Source organism: Salvelinus sp. IW2-2015, linkage group LG2 (assembly GCF_002910315.2).
Source record: "Salvelinus sp. IW2-2015 linkage group LG2, ASM291031v2, whole genome shotgun sequence".
Lineage (NCBI taxonomy): Eukaryota > Metazoa > Chordata > Actinopteri > Salmoniformes > Salmonidae > Salvelinus > Salvelinus sp. IW2-2015.
This window is the reverse complement of record NC_036839.1, coordinates 22095693-22122336: the sequence shown is the minus strand read 5'-3', so window position 1 is coordinate 22122336 and position 26644 is coordinate 22095693. Positions and strand designations below refer to the sequence as shown.

General features: G+C 41.5%; 3 protein-coding genes across 5 annotated transcripts in view; 1 reads left to right on the top strand and 2 right to left on the bottom strand.

Annotated features, from left to right (window-relative positions):
* Positions 1–207: 207 nt before the first annotated feature.
* Positions 208–9161, bottom strand: LOC111976826 (60 kDa heat shock protein, mitochondrial). Its single transcript, XM_024005983.2, has 10 exons — positions 9060–9161; positions 7302–7477; positions 6772–7107; positions 6399–6588; positions 6030–6198; positions 3148–3247; positions 2442–2687; positions 1731–1905; positions 1389–1567; positions 208–877 (listed from the first exon to the last, which is right to left on the bottom strand). Exons 2-10 carry the CDS (start codon positions 7473–7475, stop codon positions 716–718), a joined length of 1731 nt encoding a protein of 576 aa, XP_023861751.1. The 5' UTR covers positions 7476–7477; positions 9060–9161; the 3' UTR covers positions 208–715.
* A 317-nt stretch (positions 9162–9478) lies between these two features.
* On the top strand, positions 9479–22015 carry LOC111976809 (MOB-like protein phocein). 3 transcript variants are annotated; one of them, XM_024005972.2, is made up of 8 exons: positions 9687–9776; positions 12629–12784; positions 19617–19679; positions 19937–20037; positions 20229–20358; positions 20463–20542; positions 20615–20726; positions 21378–22015. In XM_024005972.2, the coding sequence occupies exons 1-8, from the start codon at positions 9774–9776 to the stop codon at positions 21507–21509; spliced, it is 777 nt and encodes a 258-aa protein (XP_023861740.1). In that variant the 5' UTR covers positions 9687–9773; the 3' UTR covers positions 21510–22015. The 3 variants fall into 3 exon arrangements, with proteins under 3 accessions (XP_023861732.1, XP_023861740.1, XP_023861724.1); XM_024005956.2 differs by lacking the exons at positions 9687–9776; positions 12629–12784 and adding an exon at positions 13782–13890; XM_024005964.2 differs by lacking the exons at positions 19617–19679; positions 19937–20037; positions 20229–20358; ... (1 more) ...; positions 20615–20726; positions 21378–22015 and adding exons at positions 12997–13086; positions 13227–13430 and having other exon boundaries at positions 9479–9776.
* Positions 22016–24346: 2331 nt separating this feature from the next.
* The window catches only part of LOC111976802 (raftlin-2), a 30928-nt gene continuing 28630 nt past the window's right edge, over positions 24347–26644 (bottom strand). Inside the window, exon 8 of the mRNA XM_070446258.1 lies at positions 24347–24786. Coding sequence (XP_070302359.1) covers positions 24577–24786 — 210 coding nt within the window. The 3' untranslated portion in view covers positions 24347–24576. The remainder of the gene's footprint in view (positions 24787–26644) is intronic.

Here is a 26644-nt window from a genome sequence, read left to right as displayed (position 1 = left end):
ATCATAAGGTCATGTTTCTTAGTAAAATGTATTGAATTATTCTTTGTTGCAAAGTTACAGAATATTTGAGTATTAAAATCAGGTCAGAGATGGGGGGAAAAAAACACTCATGCTCAGCAATAATTGTTTAATTAACTTAATCTTCTCAGTTATGGTTCCTCCCAACATTGGGTGAACCAGGAAAACTGAAATTAACAAAGTAAAAAATAAACTCTAAATCAATATTGAGTTACATCTCTACTGTGTTTGACCATTTTAGGTCAGCCTTCTCTTTTCTACTTCTGTAGTGCACAAACAGGCTTCATTACTTCCATTTGATATCAAATGACAACTTATCAAGAACAGCATTGCATTATTCTCACTGGTGAGCATCTTTCATAATTGACAGGGAATATTCTGCACTATATTCAAGACTATTTTGCATGTTGGATGATGAGACTGCCATGTTTGAGGTAAACTGTGTGGGCGGGGGGGATCGTCGGTGCAGACTGGAGTCGGTCAGGTGTGGGTAGAGGGACGGAGTAAGGCTGGGCGAGGCTGGTCCGGTCTTACAGAGGGTGGAGGGGAGACAAATCAGCAGAAGTAGTAGAGTTCATCCATTTGCAGCACCAACAAACTTATGGCCAGTCTGTTTGGGCAGGTCTGGGGTTGGAGGGATAATTTGCCCCCTAGCCTCATGCTGCCATTAAGTCTAAACAGCACTTTGAGGTGAGCCTTAGAACATGCCACCTCCCATGCCACCCATACCTCCCATACCACCCATGCCCCCTGGCATGCCAGCCTCCTTTTCATCCTTGGGCAGTTCTGTGACCACACACTCGGCGGTGGAGAGCAGAGAAGCAACACCTGCAGCATCCATCAGTGCCGTTCTTACCACCTGTAGGGGGAGACACTCAGTCATTGCTGTAATACAGACAGACACCGGCAAAGGGAGCAAAATCATCAGACAACCTGTGATACCACCATCAGCCAACTTTTGTCTATGCTATGTCAGTCTAACCAAAGATTACATCATAACGGGAGTAGAAAAAAACTAAGTAGACGGGTTGTCTACGTGCTTCTACACCTGCATTGCTTGCCGGCTGGGTTTCTGTACAGCACTTTGAGATATCAGCTGATGTAAGAAGGGCTTTATAAATACATTTGATTATTTAGCAACTATAGGGCAAATCAAAGGGTTGGCTTAGATTTGACAACATGTAAACTATATATTTAGTCTCCAACTGTTTATTGAAAACAAATACATTTGCACAATGAGCACTTGAATTAAAATAACTTTTGCAAACATTATTGCTGTACATTTCCAATCACTAGAAAAATGAACCTGTTTTTATATTTTTTGTATGCTGGGTGAACGACAGTGTAGTGTCGAGCTAAAGCATCCATACCTTGGTGGGGTCGATGATGCCCTTCTCTACCATGTTGACGTACTCTCCCTCCATGGCATCGTATCCTATCTCCCCCGCGGCCTGAAGGATCTTCTCCACCACTAGAGAGCCCTCCACACCAGCGTTCTTCGCAATGGTCATGGCTGGCACACGCAGGGCTCGTCTGATGATGTCAATTCCTATGGAGACAGGAAGTGATACACCAAGTTAAGCGACAATACTTATCTGTCCAGAAGTTGGAAAGAAAAATCTAACATACCCCACCCACGTGTCCAACTTTACAGCCAAAATGAAAACCTATCGGCATGTTAGGTTAAGATCCAGAGTAGGAACTCTACTTACCAATCTTCTGGTCTGTGTTAATGGGCACGAGGGCATCCAGGGCAGGGATGGAGCGCAGCAGGGCACAGCCACCTCCGGGCACGATGCCCTCCTCCACAGCAGCCCTGGTGGCATTCAGGGCGTCGGTCACACGGTCCTTCTTCTCGTTCACCTCCACATCACTCGTTCCTCCTACCTGGAACAGAACAGAACAGTCAGCCACACTTTCGCTTTCTCTGCTATGCAAGGCAGATACAGAAGCGACTCATTAACAAATGCAAATCTTGTCTCAGAGTAGGAATCTCCTAATTTTAACATCCTACCTAATTTCATAGGCCTAGACTAAAACTGAACAATATTCAGGGACATTAAAAGGACAAAAAGCAATCAAATCATACTGCTACCCATCTCTCTACACTCAAGACTTTCACTCTGCGATCGTATGTCCCCCTCCATGTTTTATTTAACTAGGCAAGTCCAGTTAAGAACACATTCTTATTTACAATGATGGCCTACACGGGCCAAACCTGGACAATGCTGGGCCAATTGTGCGCAGTCCTATGGGACTCCCAATCACGGCCGGTTGTGATACAGCCTGGATTCAAACTAGGGTGTTTGTAGTCATGCCTCTAGCACTGAGATGCAGTGCCTTAGACCACTGCGCCATTCGGGAGCCCAGCTGACCCCTTCCCCTCTGACCCACTCCCCCTTAATCTCTGCCCCGTGACTGACCTTGAGCACAGCCACTCCGTCAGACAGCTTGGCCAGCCTCTCGTTGAGCTTCTCCTTCTCGTAGTCGCTAGTGGTGTTCTCCAGCTGCTCAACGATCTCTGCCTGGCGCTTCTCGATGGCCGCAGTGTCTCCCTTCCCCTTCAGCAGCATGGTGTCGTCCTTGGTGACAGACACCTCGCCAACCTTACCAAAGTCATGGGCCTGGATGTCTTCTAGGGCAATGCCCACCGCCTCATCACCAAACACCTAAAGAGAAGGAAGAAGGGAAGGATCTCAGTAAAGGGCAGGATTTGAACAGGTATACATTGGCCCTAATTGAACATTTGAAAATGGCACCCATCTTTCAAGAGGCATGGAGGGTGCACTTTCCATTATTAGAACAGGTCCAAGTTAAAGCCTCAACCATGGGATAAGCATGACTACGCAAACGCTATTCATTGATTGGCAAATCATGCCAGTGCAGAAGTGTCAGACCAAGCGTCCCTGCCTGGCATGGGATGCAGTCAGACAAGGATAGTAGGAGACATGTTTCTGTGTGGAAGGGGGAACAGAACTGCACAAGCCGCACCAACTTATCTTGCTTTACAATTTGATTTCTCAAATCAAAATGGACTAATGCAAGTATGGGGTGGTTGGTGTCAGTGTTCTTACAGTAATTATAGATCAATTTGACCATGGGGTGGTTGTATTGTAAAAGTAATCTTACAGTGCCCCCGGTGGCAACAGCCATGTCATGCAGCTGGGCTTTCCTGTTGTCTCCAAAGCCTGGGGCCTTGACTGCCACCACTTGCAGTCCCACCTTCAGCCTAAAGAAAGAGTAGAGGTTAATATAATACAGGCTCTCAAAGTGGGATCCGTTTAGAGTGTGTAATAAAATATTGTGAATCTATACAATTTCTTAACCCTGTGCAACATGGGACTGGGAGGCTTACAGGGATATTGGTATCCAGAGTACTCCACCAATTATATATTTTTCAATACTTCCTGTATTCCCCCAAAATGTGTATACATAAATTCACTGTAATTTAAGCTTTAAAACCGCAAAGTTCTCTGCCTCATGGCAAAACTTGTAGTATTGCAGGAAATTAGTTTAAACTGCAAAATGTATCCAATGCCAAGAGGTGGGCCTTTAAAAATGTTCCTTCCCAGTGCCCGAGATTTGTCTGGCCATGCACTGCTGAAGTCATAGTAAAGCTCCTTGTATCCTATTTTTATCTCACTCAAATTGTGTTCGGATTAATAACACGTTTTGTCCTGGAGACAGAACTGAGCGAGTTCCCCTTAAGCCAGCTGCAGGGTGAAAATTGTCTATATTGTAAAAATTCATATAACCAAAATTTAAGGTCAGGCATTAGGGTTAGCAGTGTGGATAAGGTTAGGTTTAAAATCATATTTTATGACTCTGGGTGTGCCAGCTAGTGACCACTCTGCAGAGCTGCCTCCAGAACAAGATTAATTACAAAAAACTAACCTGCAATGAATGCTATCACAAAAGGGATCCCTGACCCCAAAAAGTTTGAGAACCCCTGTAAACACACCCAACACCCTCCAGCATCTAAGTCTACACAGACAGTCCAACGCTGATATTTTGCCCAAAGATCTGATCAATAAAACAATTAGTGGCAAAAGATCAGAATTGAGCTGCATGTGTAAATGTAGCCATTGTAGAGGTTAAAATAACACACCCCCAAACTGACTGACTCCCTACATCTACACACATTCCTCTACCAATAAAGAGAGGGCAGGAATCATGAAAGGGTCTACAGCTTAATTGAGGTTGACTCTTCAGTCATAAATACCTAGAGCTGAATGATGTTGGTGATATAGATAAGACCTTTATATTATTGTTGCAGGCCCTTGAGCTGGTTGTGTCCCTTTGGCCCAGGCAGTCAGTCAGTGTTAATGTGAAGGCGAAAGCAAACAAAAACAGGTCCTTAAAACTTCTTGAGAATACAGGGGGTGCTATTTTCCATTAGCATAATTTGCTCTACAGATTAAACTGCCTCTTATTCAATTATTGCTCTTACTATATGCATATAAATAATACCATTGGAAAGAAAACAATCTCTAGTTTCTAAAACCGTTTCAATTTTGTCTCTGAGTGATACAGAAGTCATTTGACAGCACTTTCCATGACCAAGAAGAAAAAAGCAAGATGTGTATGCCAGCTTCAACGCTCTGCCTATATATGGTCGTGCCCCCTATGACCCGAAACACACCTCATTGGCCTTCCTCTGGGTGTCAAGAGGACGTCAGAGGAAAAATATCTTGTTTAGCTGGGACTGACGTGAAATGAGAGCTAATTCTTTGGCGTGACCGACAACTTCCGGTCTCTAAATCGTGCGACTTGTAGCTGCGATTGTCTTCTGTTGTGCGGCCATTATGGATGAAACTATCTCCGTCTCGAAGTTTGTTTGATACATGTGACCAGATCATCGTAATGTATGTTTTTCAATATAGTTTAATCAGATTATTTGAATTTTTTCGGGAGTTTTGCGGTGTTCCGTTGTCTGATTTTATTTACGTTTGAGAGATCCGTGCCACTCGACCAGTACCTGTGCTAAATGGAGTGGGAAAGGAACAATTCTGAACGGAACCAACGACTCATCTTGACAAAGGACACTTTGATCAACATTCTGATGAAAGATCAGCAATAGTAAGCGCCAATTTACGATGTTATTTCATATCTGTTGTGCATGTGAACTGGCCGTGGGCGCCCAGCCGAATCTGCCTGGTATAGCTATGCTAATTTAGCGCTACATTTTGTTTTCGTTATAAAACATTTAATAAATCTGAAATATTGTTGGATTCACCAGATGTTGGGCTTTCAATATCTGTACGCTGTGTATTTTCTGAAATGTTTTAAGATGAGTAATTAGTTATATGACGTTGTCTCTGTAATTGTTCTGGCTGGTCGGCACTATTTCAGATTGCAGCTGCCATGTAGAACTGTGATTTATACCTGAAAAATGCAAATTTTTCAAAAATAAACTATGCTATACCATAAATATGTTATCAGACTGTCATCTTATGAAGTTGTTTCTTGGTTAGTGGCTATATATATTTTTATTTAGTCGAATTAGTGATAGCTACTGACGCAGGAAAAAACTGTTGGGAGTAAGAAAATGGTGTCCTTTGCTAACGTGGTTAGCTAGTAGATTTACATATTGTGTCTTCCCTGTAAAACATTTTAAAAATCTGAAAATGGTGGCTTTATTCACAAGATCTGTATCTTTCATCTGGTTTCTTGGACTTGTGATTTAATGATATTTAGATGCTACAATTTACTTGTGACGCTATGCTAGCTTATGTCTACCTCAGAGTGGGGGGGGGGGGGGGGGGGGAGTGTGGGGGTGCTCCCGGATCAGGGTTGGTGACTCGTGAAAGGCTAAGGGTGTTTACTGGTTAAATAAAGGACACTGACTGACCTGTTGAGGACAAGGGCCTGTATTCACAAAGCATCTCATTTGGACTCTTTACCTAGGATCAGGTCCCCCGTGCATATAATTATGATCTAAAAGCCAAAACTGATCCCAGATCAGAACTGCTTGTCTGAGACACAGGGTGCTAAATGGACAGAGAACTGACCTGTTGAGGACCAGGGTGCTGAGGGCCTCTCCGTCCACATCCTCAGCCACGATGACCAGAGGTTTGCGGTGCTGGTTGGCCAATTCCAGGGCAGGGACGATGCTCTGGACAGAAGAGATTTTCTTCTCACTCAGCAACACATAGGCATCCTGGAACTCACACTTCTGGCCTGAGGGGCAGAGATGAGGGAGAGGGTTGATGTAAAAGCTCCAAAGAAATTGCCAAATGTAGAGCATGAAGATCATAAAAATCCATTAAATCTGTAGAGCATCAAGATCACCAGTGTGCTGGCGTTTCTCTTAATCTTAAAGCCCCAAAATAGCAGAAGATGGGCTTGGTGGTGGGGTCATGGCAAACAGGGCACCTTACCTTTGGCTGTGTTGATGAAGTAAGGGGAGATGTATCCGCGGTCGAACTTCAGCCCCTCAATGATCTCAAGCTCATCATAAAGGGTTTTGCCATCCTTGACAGTGATGACTCCCTTGCGGCCCACTTTCTTCATGGCGTTGGAGATGATGGTGCCGATCTCCACGTCTCCATTAGCAGAGATGGTGGCCACCTAGCAGACAGAACAGAAAGCATTGAAAACGTTAGTCATCATCAAAAGGTTATCTTAATATATAAAGTAGAATATAGATATTGCATCTGTCGCAAATCAATAATTTGCATCAATTGAATAGATATGAAATTATAAGAATATTGACTTATTTGAGCAATCAATATTCTTAACACAATTGGTTACCTGGGCAATCTCCTCAGGGGTGGTGACTGGCTTGGACATCCTCTTCAGCTCGTTGATGACGGTCTCCACAGCCAGCATGACGCCACGGCGGATCTCCACAGGGTTAGCTCCTTTACTGATGCTGTCAAAGCCCTCCTTGGCGATGGCTCTGGCCAGCACGGTGGCAGTGGTGGTGCCATCTCCCGCTTCCTCGTTCGTGTTGTTGGCCACGTCCTGGACCAGCTTGGCACCAATGTTCTGGTACTTGCACTTCAGGTCGATGGCCTTGGCTACAGTGACGCCGTCCTTGGTCACCTTGGGGCTGCCCCAGCTCTGCTCGATGATGACTGTGCGACCCTGGAGGAAGGGAGGGGGAAAGGATACAGCTCAAAACACTTGTTCCAGGTGCCGTTTCTGTCAGGAACAACTGAACACAAGACACTGTGGTGCACAGGGTTCTTCGGGTGGAAATGAGAGTCAAATGAAAAGTGGAACACTAATGGATTGGTTTTACATAGCAGATTTGTCATAGCAAGTCCCTCCTCTCCTACCTTGGGTCCCATGGTGACGGCAACAGCATCAGCCAGCAGATCCACTCCCTTCAGCATCATGGCCCGAGCATCGGCTCCAAACTTGACGTCCTTGGCGTAAGTCCGGGTGAGGTGGGGGGCCAGGGCCCTGCTGACTGGCCTCATCTGTCTCATCACTGTGGGTAGACGCAACATCTCTGAAAGTGGGAAAGAGAACTGTATTTACTCTGTCATAGTCCACTCAAAAAGCATGCGTTGTGTCAACAGCTGTTGGCTATCAGGACCTTCTTCATTTTAATATACACTTAAATTATTTGGTAATAGCTAAAAGTGTCAAAATACTTGTTTGGCCTGTAACACATGAACCTTCCGGATCATTCCCAAGACACCTTCTCCCCCAGTCCAGATGTCACATATGGACAATGGCAAGCTATACAGTACACCCTAGTGACCGCTCCTGGTACAGAAAGAGTTGCAAGACAAGAATCAATGAATGAACCTATGATGCAATACCCCGAAAATCTCAAGGACAAAAAGGACATCCATTTCCATAACACAGAGCAAACACGTGCAAATGTGTGTTTGATGTCTTGCAGAACAGAAAGACCAAGACACAAATGCCAAACGTATTTAGCAGGTCATGGTCTCAAAATGAGGGAATCTTAATAAACTGTCACAGTAGGCTAACATGTGAATGATTTGGCAGAATTTCTTATTCCACAGAACTCAAACCAAGGGCAGAGGACAAGATAGCCATAGAATTAGGAATTATATTTAATAAGATCTCTATGTCGTTAGAATTCTGCATAATAATCAAGTAGCAGCCTAATTCCATGTTCAGCATATGAGGGCTATTGCACTTGGTTGTTAATCTCTGATTACAAATTAATGTATCTGATGGGGAGTTTGTTGAGATTTGCTAAATTGTGACAGAAATGTCTCAAACCGCTCTTTTCCTGATTCTCCCCACGTGTGTTCAGGTCATGTAGTGTAAGGTCAAATTGCTCATATGGCACGTGCACAGTACCGTTTAACGCCTTCCCAAAATGAATGAACTAGCTACTGAATGAATTGAGAATGTAGTAAAGATGCCCAAAGACAAAGGAAAGCATTATTTGTGAACTGAAAATGCAAAGATTTATATGCAGCCTATAGCAGCCCAGGTAGACACTACCCCAGATCCAGCTTGGACAAGACCGGACTGGGTTGATTGCTCACGCCTCTAACTTCGGTTTTACAGAATTCAATATCTGAGTAATGCAGATTGAGTGAAAAAAAAAAAAAAAAAATCTAGATAAATGTAACAATCTTTTGGAATAAATTGTGACGGTGATCAAATCTCTTGTAGGTACAGCATGTCATGACATGAGTAAATGTGGCCAATTGGGCTTTGTCATTATTTAATCAAGATCAGAGGACATGACAATCAACATGAAAACAATTACGCGACTAAATACCATCGAAATACCAATTAAACGTAACTACCAAGACTAATGGGAAAGTATTGGAGAAAGACAGCCAAGTTAAGTTGCCATAATTACCAGTGTCTTGTAATTATGGCAACTTGGATGCAAGTTACATTCCTAATCCTACTTAGGCTACCTAGCTAACGTTAGCACAGATAGCTACTTATTTGAATGTCGTTGTTGGAGGCATGACAGGCTTGAAAATATGTTCAGCTAACGATGCTAGCAAAAGCATGACGTTTCAAACAATATGTTGTTTAGATTGATGCGCATCAAGCTCTATAAAATGTTACGAAGACATAATAGTACTTACTTGTTGTTTAATGATGACACGATTTGCTTGTCTGAAGGAGACAGGATGGTATAATGTGGGAAAATAATGGTACAGCGGTTGTGCAACAGCGCTTTAGAGACAGGCAACAATGCACATGGCCTTTTGCATCCGGGCAATTTACCGGTCCACCCCTAAATATGCATAAGGTTTAAAAAAAAAGTATATACATGTTTGCCTAAATTGAAGGACTCTTTACATCAAAACCATATTATGTCAAATGATTGTGCTATTTATACACTTTGTTTTAGGAAAAGCATTTATTTTGTGTGTTTAACTTGTCAATAAAACTACACGTTTCACTGATATGCTCGTTCCAGGGCCCCATGTTCCAGAACTTTCTCATGCGCCATTGGAGAAAAAAGGGGGTTCAAAGTTGACACATTGTGCAACATTGCTGCAAACTGCAATCACATGAGAACACATGAAACATAAATTATAATTTCTTCACAACTGTTCTGGCGAGTTCCTTCTGCCGAATTTTTGTTACTTTTATATGTATACGTGCCTTTTGCATTCTGTGGGGTAATGGAATATTTTGGAACTGAAACTGTCCAGGAACAGTAAAGTAAGGACATTTGAAGACACGCATGCGCGAACCATTTCTTGGTTTTCCTCACGTGGAGATTCTCGTTCAGTGTGTCAAATCCACGCTCAAAGAAGTCTGTGCTCAACATTACAAGGTCTCTCACATAAATGGTAAGATATTCTTTATAAAAAACACATACATAGAATTTAGGATGCCAAATGTCATGTTTGTGACTAGCAGAGTTAGCATTCCGAGTTTCCTATTGTATTGTAGTAGCTAACCTATGCTTTGATTTCTCGCAGGCAAGGTCAGGCATGACCAAGAATACAGGAGGACTTTATCAGATTAGCTAGCTACCGTTACTGTGTAAAGGCGTGTCATATATTGACCTATGCGATCTGCCATGCAACTAGCTGTCCGATAGCTAAACTAGCTAGCTCGAGATTACTTGCTATTTTGTACCATCAATCTCAAAATCGTTGGCTATATATGGAGATAATTGCCAGCACGAGTTTCACAATTGGCACTGTAGTTGATGGGTACTAGTGAACTATGAAGAACGAATAAAGTGATAAGTAGAAGCATTTGCCGTTGCCATCTAAATTGATGCTATGTGGCACAAGTGTTGTATTTTATTTGTCCTAATGTATGTTCTAGTTTATTTCACTGTCTGTCCTTGCACAACGAAAAAGGGAATTACCGGCTATCAACCAGTTCCGGGTAACGCAGACGCCGTGACCCCATGTGCCAAAGCGTCACAGAATTTTATTTGTCCATTATTTTTGCCGCACTTGTAATATGCTAAAATTAGTCATAGATTACACAATTCTGTTTGGGAATATTACTAAAAGATGTTCAAATGGGATCTGAAACCCCAGTCACTGAAGAACAGACCTTTAATGATTTGTTTGTATGTGTTCAATGTTATCTCTTGACGTCTGAGTCCTTGAGCCTACTAAACCCCACAAAGCCTTGCCTAGGTTTCACTGTTTGTCTACACCTGTTTAGGAAGAATGTGACAAATAAATAAAGTTTGATAGATTTTTGGGGCTGTGTGAGCACACTCCCTGACCTGTTCTGGAATTTAGTCTAACATCAAAGCCATGATTAGTATAGAAGTTTATCTGTGGGTCAGGGTTGGAGAGCCCTGCCCAGGAGTCAACAGCCTAGAACCTCAAACCCTCTTCTGTCCCCTGTCTCACCACAACCTTCATTCAAGGTCAAAGATACATCTGTTACCAGACAGGCAGCTGGTGTTGCAAATCTTCAAAATGTTGACTCCTAAGCTCCTTGCATTATGCTGGCCACAGAGAGAATCCATACTCTACTTTGAGTAGTCTTAGTTTTAGCTTAAAGATTGTTCTACATCAGATATCTAACAATTGCTTGCTTTACGCCAGGGTTTCCCAAACTCGGTCCTCGGAACCCCAAAGGGTGCAAATTTTGGTTTTTGCACTATATGGCGGATTCAACTAATCATCTAGCTTTGATAATTTTAATTAGCTGTGTAGTGTTAGTGCAAAACCCAAAATGTGCACCCCTTGGGTCCCGAGGACCAAGTTTGGGAAATGCTGCTTTACATCTTTTCAATAGTGAATACTAACGGTGTCTTTGGCAGGCTACTTGCAAATTGCCTGGACACTGCTAGTAGTCAAGGGCAGTAACAAACCCTCACAAATGATTTCCTGTACAGTTACAAGTGGAGGAAGGTTCAACTAATTATTTTTCAATGGTATATTGGAGGTCCGCAAAAATATGTGAGAGGTGTATGCTGCCACCCACTGTACGGGTTAGTATACTCCTATTGTTCCCAAATAAATAAAAGACAAAGAAACAAATCAATGTACTCCTTCAGTCATTCAAACGTCAACTCTGATCCCTTCAGACTCTGGGGCTTGAAGGAAGAGCATCTTTGGACAGTATTCCTTGCAATGTTTCGGCCATGGAGTCCCAATAACCTTTCAGCTGCAGATACAATTATGGCCAGTTCCTTGGACTTCTTGTTCATTTGGGCAGGACAATGAATTACATATGCAATAAAAGCCACAAAATCCACCTTCACGATCARCATATCAGTTTCCCTAAAACTGTTGAACGGCACTGAATCTCCACAGCCTGCGGGGCATCCACCATATCTTCAGCTTCACTCACTCCAACTATTTTGCATGGAGTACCACTAACCTGTAGTAGGTTTATGTTTCCCTTAGTGACTAGTTTCTTGTGTTCAGTGTGCAAGCTCATTGCTACGTTCAGATAAAATATATGTTCATTTAGATCCCAAACTGCCCATTTTTTCAGTAGCGCTTAAATGTACATACCACCAGCTCAAAAAATGGTAGTAGGCGTAACCATATGCAAGTCAGGGAGCCAAATGAAAGTCTCTTTCACAGATATGATTCGTTTCGGACATTCACAAAAACTAGCTGTTCAAAAAGACCAACTACAATTACCAAACCAGGAACTCTTGGAATCCACCTTAAGGTTTTGAATGGTGTACACTGGGGCTCCAGAGTGGTACAGCGGTTTAAGGCACTGCATCTCAGTGCAAGAGGTGTCACTATAGTACCTGGTTTGAATCCAGGCTGTATCACATCTGGCCATGATTGGGAGTCCCATAGGGCAGCGCACAATTGGCCCAGCGTCGTCCGGGTTTGGCCGGAGTAGGCCGTCATTGTAAATAAGAACAAATTCTTAAATGACTTGCCTAGTTAAATAAACAGTCCCCCACCAAATTGTCCTTATTTTCAGCAGATGATGGCAGATGGTTACAACACATCTCCTTTTGGCTATTGACGAGGCCCCTCTCGTGCATTTGTATTACTTAAGCATTTATCAGTTCACACAATGGATCAAACTCTATCTAGTGACAATTTGAGGGTATAACAATTGGAATGTCAAGCACTCATTGAAGAAGAGTCCAACACTTCTCAACCTCAGATGAGCTATGTAGATTAAATCCGTTGCAATGTTTTGTTGTACAGTGTCTCCGTCATAAATAAAACCGTTCGCCTACATCTTTTAGGCTTTCAGGAAATTCCTTCCCATGTTTGACCGGGTGCTGGTGGAGCGTCTGGCTGCAGAGACTATGTCGAAGGGGGGCATCATGTTGCCAGAGAAGGCCCAAGGCAAGGTTCTGCAGGCCACAGTGGTGGCAGTGGGACCAGGCTCCACAAACCAGGTAATTTACTTTGATCTCACTCTCTCTGGCTAAACAGTAGCTTATGTATGATTTGTGTAACTAACTGGAGTTTCTACAATTGTGGCTTACATTCTGTCTGAGTTGTCTAACTGGCTTATCAGATTTCACAATGACCAGAGATTAGACGTGTTTAACTTCAAGGACCACATTGATACAATATAGCTATCTTTTTTTCTACTGATCTCATTCAGAAAGGGAAGCTGACACCCATGAGTGTCAAAGTTGGAGAGAAGGTCCTTCTGCCAGAGTATGGAGGAACTAAAGTTAACCTGGAAGACGAGGCATGTCTAGAACTGTTTTCTACTTTATTATTATTATTATATGTATGATAAGTGATCATTTGAAATTATGTCCAACTACCATATTCATTAGTTTGTGTATTGATTGTCTATTTTAATTTATATCTCCATTTGTCTTTCAGGAATACTTCCTGTTCCGTGATGCTGACATCCTTGGCAAATATGTAGAGTAAAATCTGTTTCACTGTAAAACATCCATGTAACCCCCATCCATCCTGTTAGAGAAGAATTTTGCCTCATTCATGTCTTAGTTTTTTCTATGTTATTCAATTGTAAATAATTCTGATCATGTTTTGTTACAATAATAAAGTGGACTATTGAATCTGGATGTGTATCTCATGAGCAGATATATGAAAAGTGGATTTGGGATGTATTTTATGTGCAAGTGGGGACTGTTCAGGCTGAGGAGTGCGTTTCACAGGTCCCCACCTGCAACACTCTGAATAAGACAAGTTGAATATACATATGAACTTAACATGCAACTCAGATCTGCATAACATTTTGTTGAAGGAACAGGTTTTGGTAAAAGGTTCTTCCACCCCTGCATACACTTGTATTCTTCAAATACTATGATTCACACATACTTGTGTATGTAAGCAAGCAAATATGCAGTGTCAGTATCTCTGGAGGAATGACATCCATTTGGTAGCTCACTACTCCCTATCCCCGTTCTTGTTATCCGTCACACAAGCCTGTGCATCATTTGCATCCGGGCATTCTGTCGAGATGGTCATGGCGGAGGGTACTGCAGTTCTGAGGAGGAATAGGCCTGGAACCAAGGCGAAGGTATGTTTCTACAAATCGGAATACGATTACATTTGGTGAAGAGGCCATCGGTGATCAGAGTGGCCTTGCCTCAACCGTGAATTAAATTTCGGTGATGGCTTTTTAGTCGTTGCTCGGAGATGTCTTCTGAAAAACAGGAAGGGTCGGGGCTGCAAGGCAGTAACGTTAGTAGCTTGCTAAAAATGTTGCACCGCAGACATTTCGACACTTGTCTAGCTAGATAGTTGGCAAACGACTAAATTCCCAATATGAATACTATCAGAGAACCACTTTTGATAGCTAGCTAGTAACTAATTGACGCTAGCTAACGTAGTTGCCAGGAGATACCGACCCTACTGTTACGCTTGTTTACGACTGAGCTGCACTGGGGTAGGAACGCAATCATGGGTATATTAACCTCTAACCACACCATGGAGCTGGTGCAAGATATGGGTGGGGAAACGTACCTCAATGCAGGGATGGGATATCCCACTGTACTCCAAATTGTACATGTATCCACACTGATACATCGAAGAATACTGCTAGTTTTCATGGAAAACTGCCCTTTTCGTCCTCATGCTAGCTAGCAATAACCACTGCAGACATTTTGGAATTTCAGTGCCAGACAATCTCCATTCAACACAAAGTGCCATTATGGAAGTAACCATTCTGCTGGCTTGGCAGTTTTGAAAGGGAAGTTTAAAGGTAAAGTAATCAAGAGTAAGGCTCATCATTCTGGATGATGGTTCATTTTTGTTATAGATGTGAATTGTGGGCTTTTTATTTTGGGAAGCATTTATGCTACAAATAACAGTTCAAAAACCTATTTCAAGATTTTTAGCAGGAAATCCATTTACTTTTATATATATTTGTGGATGCCAGACTGAATTTAGGAGGGGATTGGAATTATATTGGGGATCCTCAATGGGATTGCTTACCTCCTGAGCTACAAGAATGAATAATCCCTCCAAGTTTAATTTATGTTTGGGATTTGATGGTTTTGAGATATATATATAAAACAATATACATTGTGTTGCAAAGATGTCCAAGCAATCAAGAATCGATTTTTGGTTAATATCCAGAGTAGATGTCTCTATTGAAACCTCTGTTCTCATGGACCATAAAGCCATTTTTTCTTTCAATCAACCTCGCAGCATCTACAGATGGACAGAAAAATAACAAAACACTTCTCGCTGATGAACAGTTCAAGACTGCAGCTAAATCTATTATAACTGAATGCTAGAATAAGGCAAACTTGTTGAAGTTATATGGTGCATACTGGGAATTCAGAAGGTCAGAAGGTTGGCCATTCAAAGAGGAAAGGTGGTTGCTAAGACCAAAAGTCTATAATCAAAGACATTGTTACCATCTATGGACTTGAGTCATCAAGACGAGCACATTATTAAAACAGAATATATGAGGACAAAGCTTAAGGATTCTGGACTTCCTGACGGGACGCCTCCAGGTGATAAAGGGTAGGCAACAACACATCTGCAACGCTGATCCTCAACCCTGGGGCCCCTCAGGGGTGCGTACTTAGTCCCCTTCTGTACTCCCTGTTCACCCATGACTGAGTGGCCAGGCACGACTCCAACACCATCCTTAAGTTTTCTGAGGACAAAACAGTGGTAGGCCTGATAACCGACAACCATGAGACAGCCTATAGGGAGGAGATCAGAGACCTGGCAGTGTGATGCCAGGACAACAACCTCTCAATGTGAGCAAGACAAAGGAGCTGATCGTGGACTACAGGAAAAGGAGGGTCGAACAGGCCCCCATTAACATCGACGGGACTGAAGTGGAGCGGGTCGAGAGTTTCAAGTTCCTTGGTGTCCACATCACCAACAAACTATCATGGTCCAAACAAACCAAGACAGTTCTGAAGAGGGCACGACAACACCTTTTCCCCCTCAGGAGACTGAAAAGATTTGGCATGGGTCCCCAGATCCTCAAAAAGTTCTACAGCTGCACCATCGAGAGCATCCGGACCGTTTGCATTACCGCCTGGTATGACATCTGCTCGGCATCCGACCGTAAGGCGCTACAGAGGGTAGTGCGTACGGCCCAGTACATCAATGGGGCCAAGCTTCCTGACATCCAGGACCTATATACTTACTAGGCGGTGGTGTCAGAGGAAGGACCAAAAAATTGTCTAAGACTCCAGTCACCCAAGTCATAGACTGTTCTCTGCTAATGCACGGCAAGCGGTACCGGAGCGCCAAGTCTAGGACCAAAAGGCTCCTTAACAGCTTCTACCCCCAAGCCATGAGACTGCTGAACAACTAAACTAATCAAATGGCCACCCGGACTATTTACATTGTTTTTACACTGCTGCTACTCGCTGTTTATTATCTATGCATAGTCACTTTACAAATGACCTCGATTAACCTGTACCGTCGCTCATTGACTCTACCGGTACCCACTGTATATATCCTCATTGTTATGTAAATTTCTTGTTTCATTTTGAATGATTTAATTTTTTAAAACTTTCATTTATTTAGTAAATATTTTATTAACTCTATTTCTTGAACTGAGTTTTTGGTTAAGGGCTTGTAAGTAAGAATTTCACGGTAAGGTCTACACCTGTTGTATTCAGCGCATGTGACAAATACAATTTGATTTGATTTGAGATCAAGAACAAAGTGGATGGAAGGTGAGAAAAACACTAAATACATTTTTTACTTGGAAAAAAGAAATGCTGAACTCTCCTTGGTTAAACTGAACATTAATGGACATCAGAAATCCAAAGGAAATGTCTTGCTTTGTTACATAGTTCTATGATAAATTATGTACTTAAAAGGGATAATATTGGCGATATAACCTCTTTTCTGTCCTCCATAAAAGAGAATGCTAGGTGTATTGCTGTGGAGTTCAAAATAATGTGTGACCAAAATATATCTTTGGAAGAGATTAAGAAAGGCATCATCTAGTAATTAGGGTCAAACCAGTGAATTTTATAAAGTATTTCAAAATGACATTTGTGAATTTTTTTATTTGTATTCATAGAAGCTATTGAAATGGGGAAGTTACTTACTTCGATGTCTCAAGATTTAATCTCTTTAATACCAAAGCCTAATAAAGATGCTTTAATATTAGAAAACTGGAGGCCTATAACTTTAAATAATTATGTCAAATTGTTAACTATTATCTTTGCAGAAAGATTAAAGATGTCTTGAAACAATTACTGATGATTTCAATCGGGATTTATGAGAGGGAGGCACATTCGTAATAATATTCTTTGGTTTTAGATTTGATAGATTATAGTAACCTTTTAAATTAAGACCGTTTTATTTGTCGATCCCCCAAACATATATATTTCAATTTGTTGTAAAGCATTCGATACGGTAGAGTATAGTTTTATGTTTGAAACACTGGATTTCTTTAGATTTGGCAATTACTTTAAACAAGTCATTCAGACATGGATGCAATAGCTCAATTAAATTACCTAATGGAACTACTCGCAGATTTCAAATAGGTAGAGGTATAAAACAAGGTTGCCCAATAGCACCATTCCTGTTTTTATTGGTCACACAGACTATGGCGCTTCTCATTAAAAAATATAAATTTAGAGGCATTCAAATACTGGGAGGAAAAAAAGTCAGCTCTCAGATGACACTATACATTTTTTACGGGATAGATCAGAGTCTATAAAAGGCTGTGTTTGAATGTATTTTCTTCTATCTGGTTTGACTTTTAAATTAAATAAAACATGTTGCATTAAAGTATCAATCTAATGATTTGGTTGATATTGCCGGTATTCCCATAAAATGTTATTACATACCTGGGAATCAAAATATGTAAAAACCAAACAGAAAGGGCTAATTAAAATGTTACTGCCATCACTGAGAACGTTGAGGTTTGATGCTTGGTTGTTAAATGGTCGCATATTGCTGTCAAAAACTGAAGAAGAATCGAGACTGCAATGGCTGCAATGGCATTGGATGTTCCCCACGCAACAAGTAAAGAAGTAGACTTGAAACTTTTACATTTTGTTTGGAGGAATAAACCCAATTTTTTTTAAAGAGTGTATTGTGTAATATTCTATATCAGGGCGGTTTAAATGTGCTTGATTTTGGTACATCAAATATTATCTTTAAGACTAGGTGGATCAAGAATTACATCCAATTTTTTGTTTTTGAAAAGGTTGGTGGCATTGAATTTTTCCAAAAATGTAACTTTGAGCTCATTAAAATTCCCCTTAAATTAGCCAATTTCCATAAGCAGGTGTTACTATCCTGGTTAATTGTATATAAACGTAACTTCTCCCCTAATAGATGTTTGATTTGGAATAACAAAGACATAAAATATAATAATACATCTTCATTTTTTTATAGATGGTTTGAGAACGGTATTTTGTTAGTGACACAACTATTTATTGGAAATGGACAAATGTATAGTTATGTTGAGTTTTTTAATTGATATGTAATTCCAGTGATGGTGAAGGACTATGCCATTGTTTTTTTATGCAATACCTACAGGCCTTAAGATTTCTACAGGCCTTAAGATTTCCCTACGGGAAATTATGTTATTGAGAGGAATGTGGAATTCAGTTTCATCGTCATATTAGATGGCGTATGCATCAAGGATAAAAAGTGGTAGAATTTCAATCTTCTTGATGGAGCAGGGTGGATAAATGTGCAATTTGGAGTACAGTGGCACATCCCATTCCAGCATTGAGGTACGTTTTCCGACCCATATCTCGCGCCAGCTCCATGGTGTCTTAATGTAACAATGATTGAGTTCCAAAACGTAAACAAAGGTAGCGGTAGGATCGTTATCTTTTGGCAAGCTAATTGAGTAGCCCAGCTAGTTCACATTTGTTATTGATAACGTTCATCTACACTGAACAAAAATATAAAAGCAACAAGTAAAGTGTTTCATGAGCTGAAATTTAAAATCCCAGAAATATTCCAAACCCACAAAAAAACGTATTTCTGAAAAATGTTATTTACATATTTGTTTACATCCCTGTTAGTAAGCATTCTCTTTTGCCAAGATAATCCATCCACCTGACAGGTGTGACATATCAAGAAGCTGATTAAACAGCATGATAATTACACAGGCCCCCCCTTGTGCTGGGGAAAATTAAAGGTCACTTAAAATATGCAGTGTTGTCACACAACACAATGCCACAGATGTCTCAAGTTTTGAGGGAGAGTGCAATTGGCATGCACCTGCATGTATGTAATAAAGCCCTTTTGTGGGGAAAAATAAATTCTGATTGGCTGGGCCTGGCTCTCCAGTGGGTGGGCCTATGCCCTCCAAGGGCTGCACTCCTGCCCAGTCATGTGAAGTCCATAGATTAGGGCCTAATGAATTAATTTAAATTGACTGATTTCCTTATATGAACTGTAACTCAGTAAAATCTTTGAAATTGTTGCATGTTGCGTTTTATAGTTTTGTTCAGTATAGCTAGGTAATTTGGGGCACTTTATAAGTATAAGATCAACACAAGTAATGACTTTGTTTGATAGTTAGCTGATGCTAAATATTTTATCTAGTTAATTACAGTGCTGAAGTCTACAGTTCATCAACAGTTAACTAGCTAGCAAGCTATGTCAAAATAGCTGACAGTTACCAGTTAGCTAACATTAGCTAGCATGTCAACAAATACAGTTGTTGCTAGCTAATGTAAACAATGCCGTCTATGGCTAGATGATGTGAAGGCTGAGAGGTGACACTTTTGTCCATTGAGCACATACAGTGAATATGATTAACGTTATCCCTTTGTCCCTCTCTCACTGCAGGATTTCTACAATTGGCCGGATGAATCCTTTGAGGAAATGGACAGCACTCTGGCTGTACAACAGGTTTGGTTGAGTTAGTCAGTGGGGAATGACCGAGGAGTCCATTTTGAGCTTCAATTGTCACGATTGCAGAATGCTGTTCGTAGCTGTCAAGCCTGACATTGACGAGCTGTGCCTTATTTTAACATGGCTGCTGCCCTATAAACCATCTTATCTAGTGTGACCATTGTCATCCATGTCAGAACCTTAGTCTGTTAACAAGGATGTTAGCAGAATCCGGATGTTTGACTAACCTCAGTGGTACCCCTGTCCATGTTCAGTACATTCAGCAGAACATCCGGTCAGACTGCTCTAACATCGATAAGATCCTGGAGCCTCCCGAGGGACAGGACGAGGGAGTGTGGAAGTACGAGCACCTCAGGTACACTGCGTTCCTTCACTTGACTTACTAGACGTTTTACTTTGACCATATACTAACTACGCACTTGACTGATTAGACTATACACTGAGTGTGTCTACCAAATCAATTACAGTAATTGATTTTGGTGTTGTCTCACTCATCTTTTTCCTTATCCCCATTCCACACCCACCCCTTCTTTCTCTCGGTTATAGGCAATTCTGTCTGGAGCTGAATGGACTAGCTGTGAAACTGCAGAGTGAGTGCCACCCGGACACCTGCACTCAGATGACTGCCACAGAGCAGTGGATCTTCCTATGTGCTGCACACAAGACCCCCAAAGAGGTGAGTGTTACTAAAATCAGAATTCAATTCACTCAGGATTTTATTTTTCAATTTACCCTGCCATGCACTGTATTTAAGATGTAATTGCCTGTGTGTGTCCACAGTGTCCTGCCATTGACTACACTAGGCATACGCTGGACGGAGCTGCCTGTCTTCTCAACAGCAACAAGTATTTCCCCAGCCGGTGAGCACACACACACTATGTAAAGGAATACTTTGGTTTCCTACTCGTACACTTTCAATCTTCTCTCCCCAGTGTGAGCATCAAGGAGTCCTCTGTAGCCAAGCTGGGCTCTGTGTGTCGCCGTATCTATAGGATATTCTCTCATGCCTATTTCCACCATCGCCAGATATTCGACAAGTATGAGGTAAGTGGTAGTTCCCACTTCCCAAATAGACCTGGCGGAGGAGCAGGATTTGGGCTCCTCGTTCTTATTGAAACTGATAGAATAGTGTCACAGGGACACAAACTGCTTTTTTCTGCTTGTTTAAATTAGAAAATGTAAAGCTCATATCCACAAGTGTACACCAGGTTGAGGAGAAAATTGAGAAGAATCAGTTATTGTGCTCTTTTTCTGCCAAATGAGTCATGTTCCATTTTGTGGTTGTATCATTCAGTCAACAGGTGGCGCTACAGACCAGGGCATGGTTTCCCAAAAGCATCTTAAGGCTAAGTTTGTTAGAATTAGCCTTAAAATGCTTTTGGGAAACCATGCCAAGGTCTGTAGGGAAAGACTGATATGTGGTTATTACTAGAACTGGGCAGATGATTAGGTTCACTTCATGGTCCACTGATCCCGGCTCAGTAGTCAATGTAATGACCCCAAGCAGACCAAAGCTATAATGGTGCTATTAGTTTAGCTATAATGGCACTACGGTCTATAAACTAGTGAATCAGACCTCATATCATACACTGCTTCTCTTGATTCACCTCTGTGTCTAGGGGGTATGTGCTATGGGTTGTTTCTGGACAGAGCCTAATTCTCTTGTTTGTTTCCCTTCTATGTCCCTCCCTGCAGAATGAGACGTTCCTGTGCCATCGGTTCACGCGCTTCGTGATGAAGTACAACCTGATGTCCAAGGACAACCTGATCGTTCCTATCCTGGAGGAGGAGGTCCAGAACGCTTCAGCCGGGGAGAGCGAGGCCTGAGAAGAGAGCTGCACACAGGAGACCAGACGTGTGTTCAAATACTAGTATTCAAATACTGCTTGATTGAGCTTGCCTGTTGCAATGGAACCAAGAGAAGAGTCCCACATGTGCAAATCCCACCCATCTGGCACTCTAGGCAGGCTAAATCAAATGCTCAAAGTATTTGAAAGATTTCAAATAGCATTTGAACCAATGATTTTTATATACACTAGACTGACAGGGGGTGCTGTTTTGAAGCCACCGCGCCTCCCATCATGGCACCATTGTAAAAAAAAAATGTCTACAATTGTTTTTGCCACATTTACTCTATTACAGACAGCTACATGCATAATTTGTAATTGTGTGAGCTAAATGTAATTTTTTTTATTTTAAATGTCCTTAAAAGTACTAATGTTACTGGCCCCGCTACAACAACAAACAATACTTAAATGTAATTTTGTCCTTGAAACATTCAAGTGGAATTCCTTTAATTCCTATGGAGGACTGCCAATATGGCCGACCGGTGGCTTCAAAGCCTCTCATTAGCCAATGCATAGCATCAGCAATCTAGAGTTTATATACTTCATTGATTTGAACCCAGGTCTGAAACAGCTACACACTACAGACAGGCTCTCACTACTCTGTGGGGAATTTTGCTTTAACATTTTGAGCACCTGGATTTGCTAAAACCATAATGTGTTGATGAGAAAGGCACACACTCATGGGCTCCCTGTATATAACCCCTGCTCTCCCATGTCCCTCCATCTCTACTATAATTTTTTTCCTGGTGCTTTACATTTGCATTCTCTCTGTTGCCTTTGTTCTTTCTCGCTGAATTGTAAATGGACCCCTAGCCACTCCTGTAGATCTGAGAGGATTGGTGGGAAAAATATGCAGACATTTCCATGCAGCCCATTGGAAGGCAAGATGAAGCTATGACCATAATAATGTTTCCAATCTGCTCAAATGTACAGCTGTGCGTAGGGTTTAGAGGCTATGGATCCATTTGTGGTTCAGAATCTCTGCTTTTGTTGCTCTGAGTACATACCTCCACCATTTACCTTCCCCTCATCATTAAGTTATTTTGTGAGTGGAGTCTTGTCTATCTGCCCCACTTTTTAATTTTCCTTTTTTAATGAACTGAATTTTGTTACATTTTCATGTCTGTTAATAAAAAAAGACTGTTACCCAATGTGCTTGTTGACTTTTTGAAATGTCCCTTTGTATAAATTGGCCCCATCTGTCATTGCAAATTAATTTCTAAGGTTTACGCCTCAACACCTTGATGAAGAAGGTTAAGGTGGCACATGTGAATGTGGGGGCCAAGCGCTTTAAAAGTAAAATCGGTCAGTAAATGTGAGAAATCATGGGCAGTGTATTTCTTAAGGATATAATGTATTTAAGCAGAGAATACAACTGCACGCAAAGAGGAACAAGAAAGGGAAATTCACTTTTTAATTAGATAAAACACCAATGACAACAAATTACAATTTCTCCAAAATGAAAACACTGCAACAGGTAGATAATACTGATTTGTTTCGCCAACCCCAAAAAAGGGAGCTCATTTAAAAACGTGTATTCTGTGCATCTCTAGTAATACTTCCTGTTAACAATTACGATATGTACAGTAGCATGGTGTTGTTTTCTTATACAACAAGCCCTTCACATGATCAAACATTTAAAAGAGTCAACTGTCACTATCTCCTGAAGAAACTAGGGCTTTTGTCTCAAGATCTGAGGAGAGGAATCTACATCATCACTGAGCAGAATGAAACAATTGAGGCCTGATAACCAGTACCATGTGGCTATGATGAAACAACTACCAGCTATTTCCAATGACAGAATAGGTGCAGGAACAGAATAGCTACTGATCCGATGCCAACTGGTAAAATTGTTATAAAACACTTAAGAAATATACACTAATGATGACATCATGAACAGATTAGTGAAAAATAGATGTTTAGCACCAATCAGACTCTGAATACAATGGCTCTAATGTACTGTATGTGTACATCTCAAAAAAGGTTTGAAATATTATCCAACCGTTCCTACTTACTCAGGCACCCCTGTGGCTTGGCAGTCCTCTCTCTCTCTCTCTCTGTGTGTGTGTGTGTGTGTGTGTGTGTGTGTGTGTGTGTGTGTGTGTGTGTATATATATAAAAACACATCTGAACTCACCCAAGAAATGAATGTACAAACAAGCTTCTCCAGGCCTGAACTCAAACACCGAGTTAAACACAACCATCACAGAAAGAGAGAGGGCTGTTTGTAATATGGCTGTACTCACCGCCAGGCCCATAGACAAGTCTGACCTGGATATTGTCAGTACCGCCAACACAGCGAACGTGTCTATTTGTCCACCTGATAAATGTTTACATCCTGCTGGGTGTGTTTATGGGAAAGGAGAGGAGGGAGAAGAGCTGGTGGCAGGATGTAGATAGGCTGTTTCTCTGAACCGTGTCACCTTGAGCCTGAGCAGACGTGATGTCACGTCAGAATGAGAGAGTTGTATTGAATTGGATTGAATAGAGGTGTTGGCAGTTCTAAAGGGGAGGGTGGATGAGCGGGTGAGGTGGTTTCCCAAAACAGGAACAATGTCTGAAACATGTGAGCAGGGACTGAAGAACAAAAACATTGGGACACATCTGTCCAACAGGTGTGTTGTGGGTCACAGGGAGTTTAGTCCAGAGGTCTGTCTGTGCACAGAGAGGTTCTTCCTGGTGTGTCCTGTGCTTCCTGCTTTGTGCTGGTGACAGTTATGTGTGAATGTGTGTGTCTGTGTTCTCATCACATGAAAAGGTGCAGCGTGAACAATGTGATCTTTTTTAATCAGGACTAATAAGTGTGTGTGGAAGAATGTGGGTATGAGTAAAAGTGTCTCAATGTCAGTGAACGCAGACTGCTTGATTTTCCCAACAAAATGTTTAAAAAAAGGAAATAACACCATCTCAAAATGGTGCGTATGGCTTCATAATAAAATACATTAAAAAGTGCCAAGTTTTGCTTTCTAATATATGATCTTCTTGGTTAGGGAAGAGATTAGAGGGATAGATGGGGGCGTATATTATCTGTGTGTTAATCTCAGGGTTCACATGCACGTGACCTCTGCCGCCCCGTCGTCCTGCTCAAAGCCTCCCTCCTCCAGGTGGGACAGGGCGCTGGGGTACCCCCCGCCGAAGACGGGGAACCCCCCGATACCCCCCGCGGTGGGGGACAGCTCCTCAGTGGGGCGTGTTCGGGGGCTGCCCACACCACGACTCACAGAATGAGTGGCCACGTCCCTCTGCATGGACCCCACCTGGGAGAGGACAAAGAGGTGAGGAAGAGTCTAGCATGCAGTGTTGACTTTGGCAGCTATTTTAGATTTAGTTTTAGTCTAAAATACTTTTTAGTCTTCGTCACATTTTTGTCATTTTATCATTTGTTAGCTTTAGTTATTATCAAACGACTGGACAATGTTGTCACATAATAGTCAGTGCATTTTCTATAAAATAATGAATATTTAGGTTACCGCTAACTTCCATCATGTGCACATTCATATAGCCTTATCCAACTAGGCCTACTATCCCCTCATATACCTTAGCTGGCTACATTGATATTGTGGCAGATTGTAACCAATGACAACCATAATTAACCTTATAGGCTATAAAGACTTGGCTACAGGTTAGACAATTTACAGCTCTGAAATAAATTGTAGCTTTCCAAAAATGCCAGAAGTATTACTGTACACCTAATATTCAACAAATACCATTTGTTTTTTCCCATAGGAAAAAAACTACCACAACTAGCATTTGTAGACCACGGCGCGAGATCGGCAACACAGAAATAAATAAATAACAGTGCACATGGGAAAATATAGAGCTTCTGATGTGATCTTAGCAACAACAACAAAAAGCCTACATGAAAGTAAGAAAGAGAGTAAACATGATTGTTTCTAGTTGAGATCAGTTACAAGCCAAGTGTCCTGGCTTCGCAAGTTCAAAAGATTGATGAGTGTGACCACCTAGGAGCTTTGTGGGAGAGCGGGGCAGATCAGCTCAATCAGACCCTGCAACTGAAAGATGTTCATTCTGCCAATGAGAGGATTGCATGAAATATTCTGCATGTATGCATGTTTAGGACAAAACTATGGAAGCCTATTCCCGCCGATAATTAAAAATAAATAAATAGGCCAATGCTATCTCAAAATATCTTGGGGCCCAGAGTTTTCCTAATCTGGTTGACTAACCCAGTGGTTCTCAAACCTGTCCTCGTGGACCCCCAGCCGGTTCATGTATTTGATATTTCCCAGAACCAGAACATGATTCAACTTGTCAACTAATCATCAAGCCCTTGATTAGGTGAATCAGGTGAACTCGTTCTGGGATAAAACAAAATTGTGAAATGTCTGGGGAACCCCGAGGGGAGGTTTGAGAACCACTGGACTAACCTAACCAGGTAACATTTCAGACCCTAGTTGGAGGGTATGAAATAGTAGTAAATCAACTAGAAAACGATTTTATAATCAGGTCATATGGTTAAAAAATAAATAGACATCTGCGATTGGACAATAGAACGAACAGGGTTGAGTTTGCTTTATGCAGTGTTGCATCGTGTAGGCCTTTGCATTTGTAATTAAAAGGTTACTCACACAGTATGTCATCACTATTGTGTCGATTGATTAATTCCAGTCAATAATTCTGGAATGATAAGGTCTAGGTAGCCTAGCCACCCGAAGTTTGAATATAAACCAAATTTGATCCCATTCACATATTCTCTTAACACAAATAAATAGGGCTATTTTAGGCTATAAATACTGTACATACAGTGGGGAGAACAAGTATTTGATACACTGCCGATTTTGCAGGTTTTCCTACTTACAAGGCATGTAGAGGTCTGTAATTTTTATCATAGGTACACTTCAACTGTGAGAGACGGAATCTAAAACAAAAATCCAGAAAATCACATTGTATGATTTTTAAGTAATTCATTTGCATTTTATTGCATGACATAAGTATTTGATACATCAGAAAAGCAGAACTTAATATTTGGTAGAGAAACCTTTGTTTGCAATTACAGAGATCATACGTTTCCTGTAGTTCTTGACCAGGTTTGCACACACTGCAGCAGGGATTCTCTTACAACAGTTACTTCAATTAGTTTGACTGTATTAATAT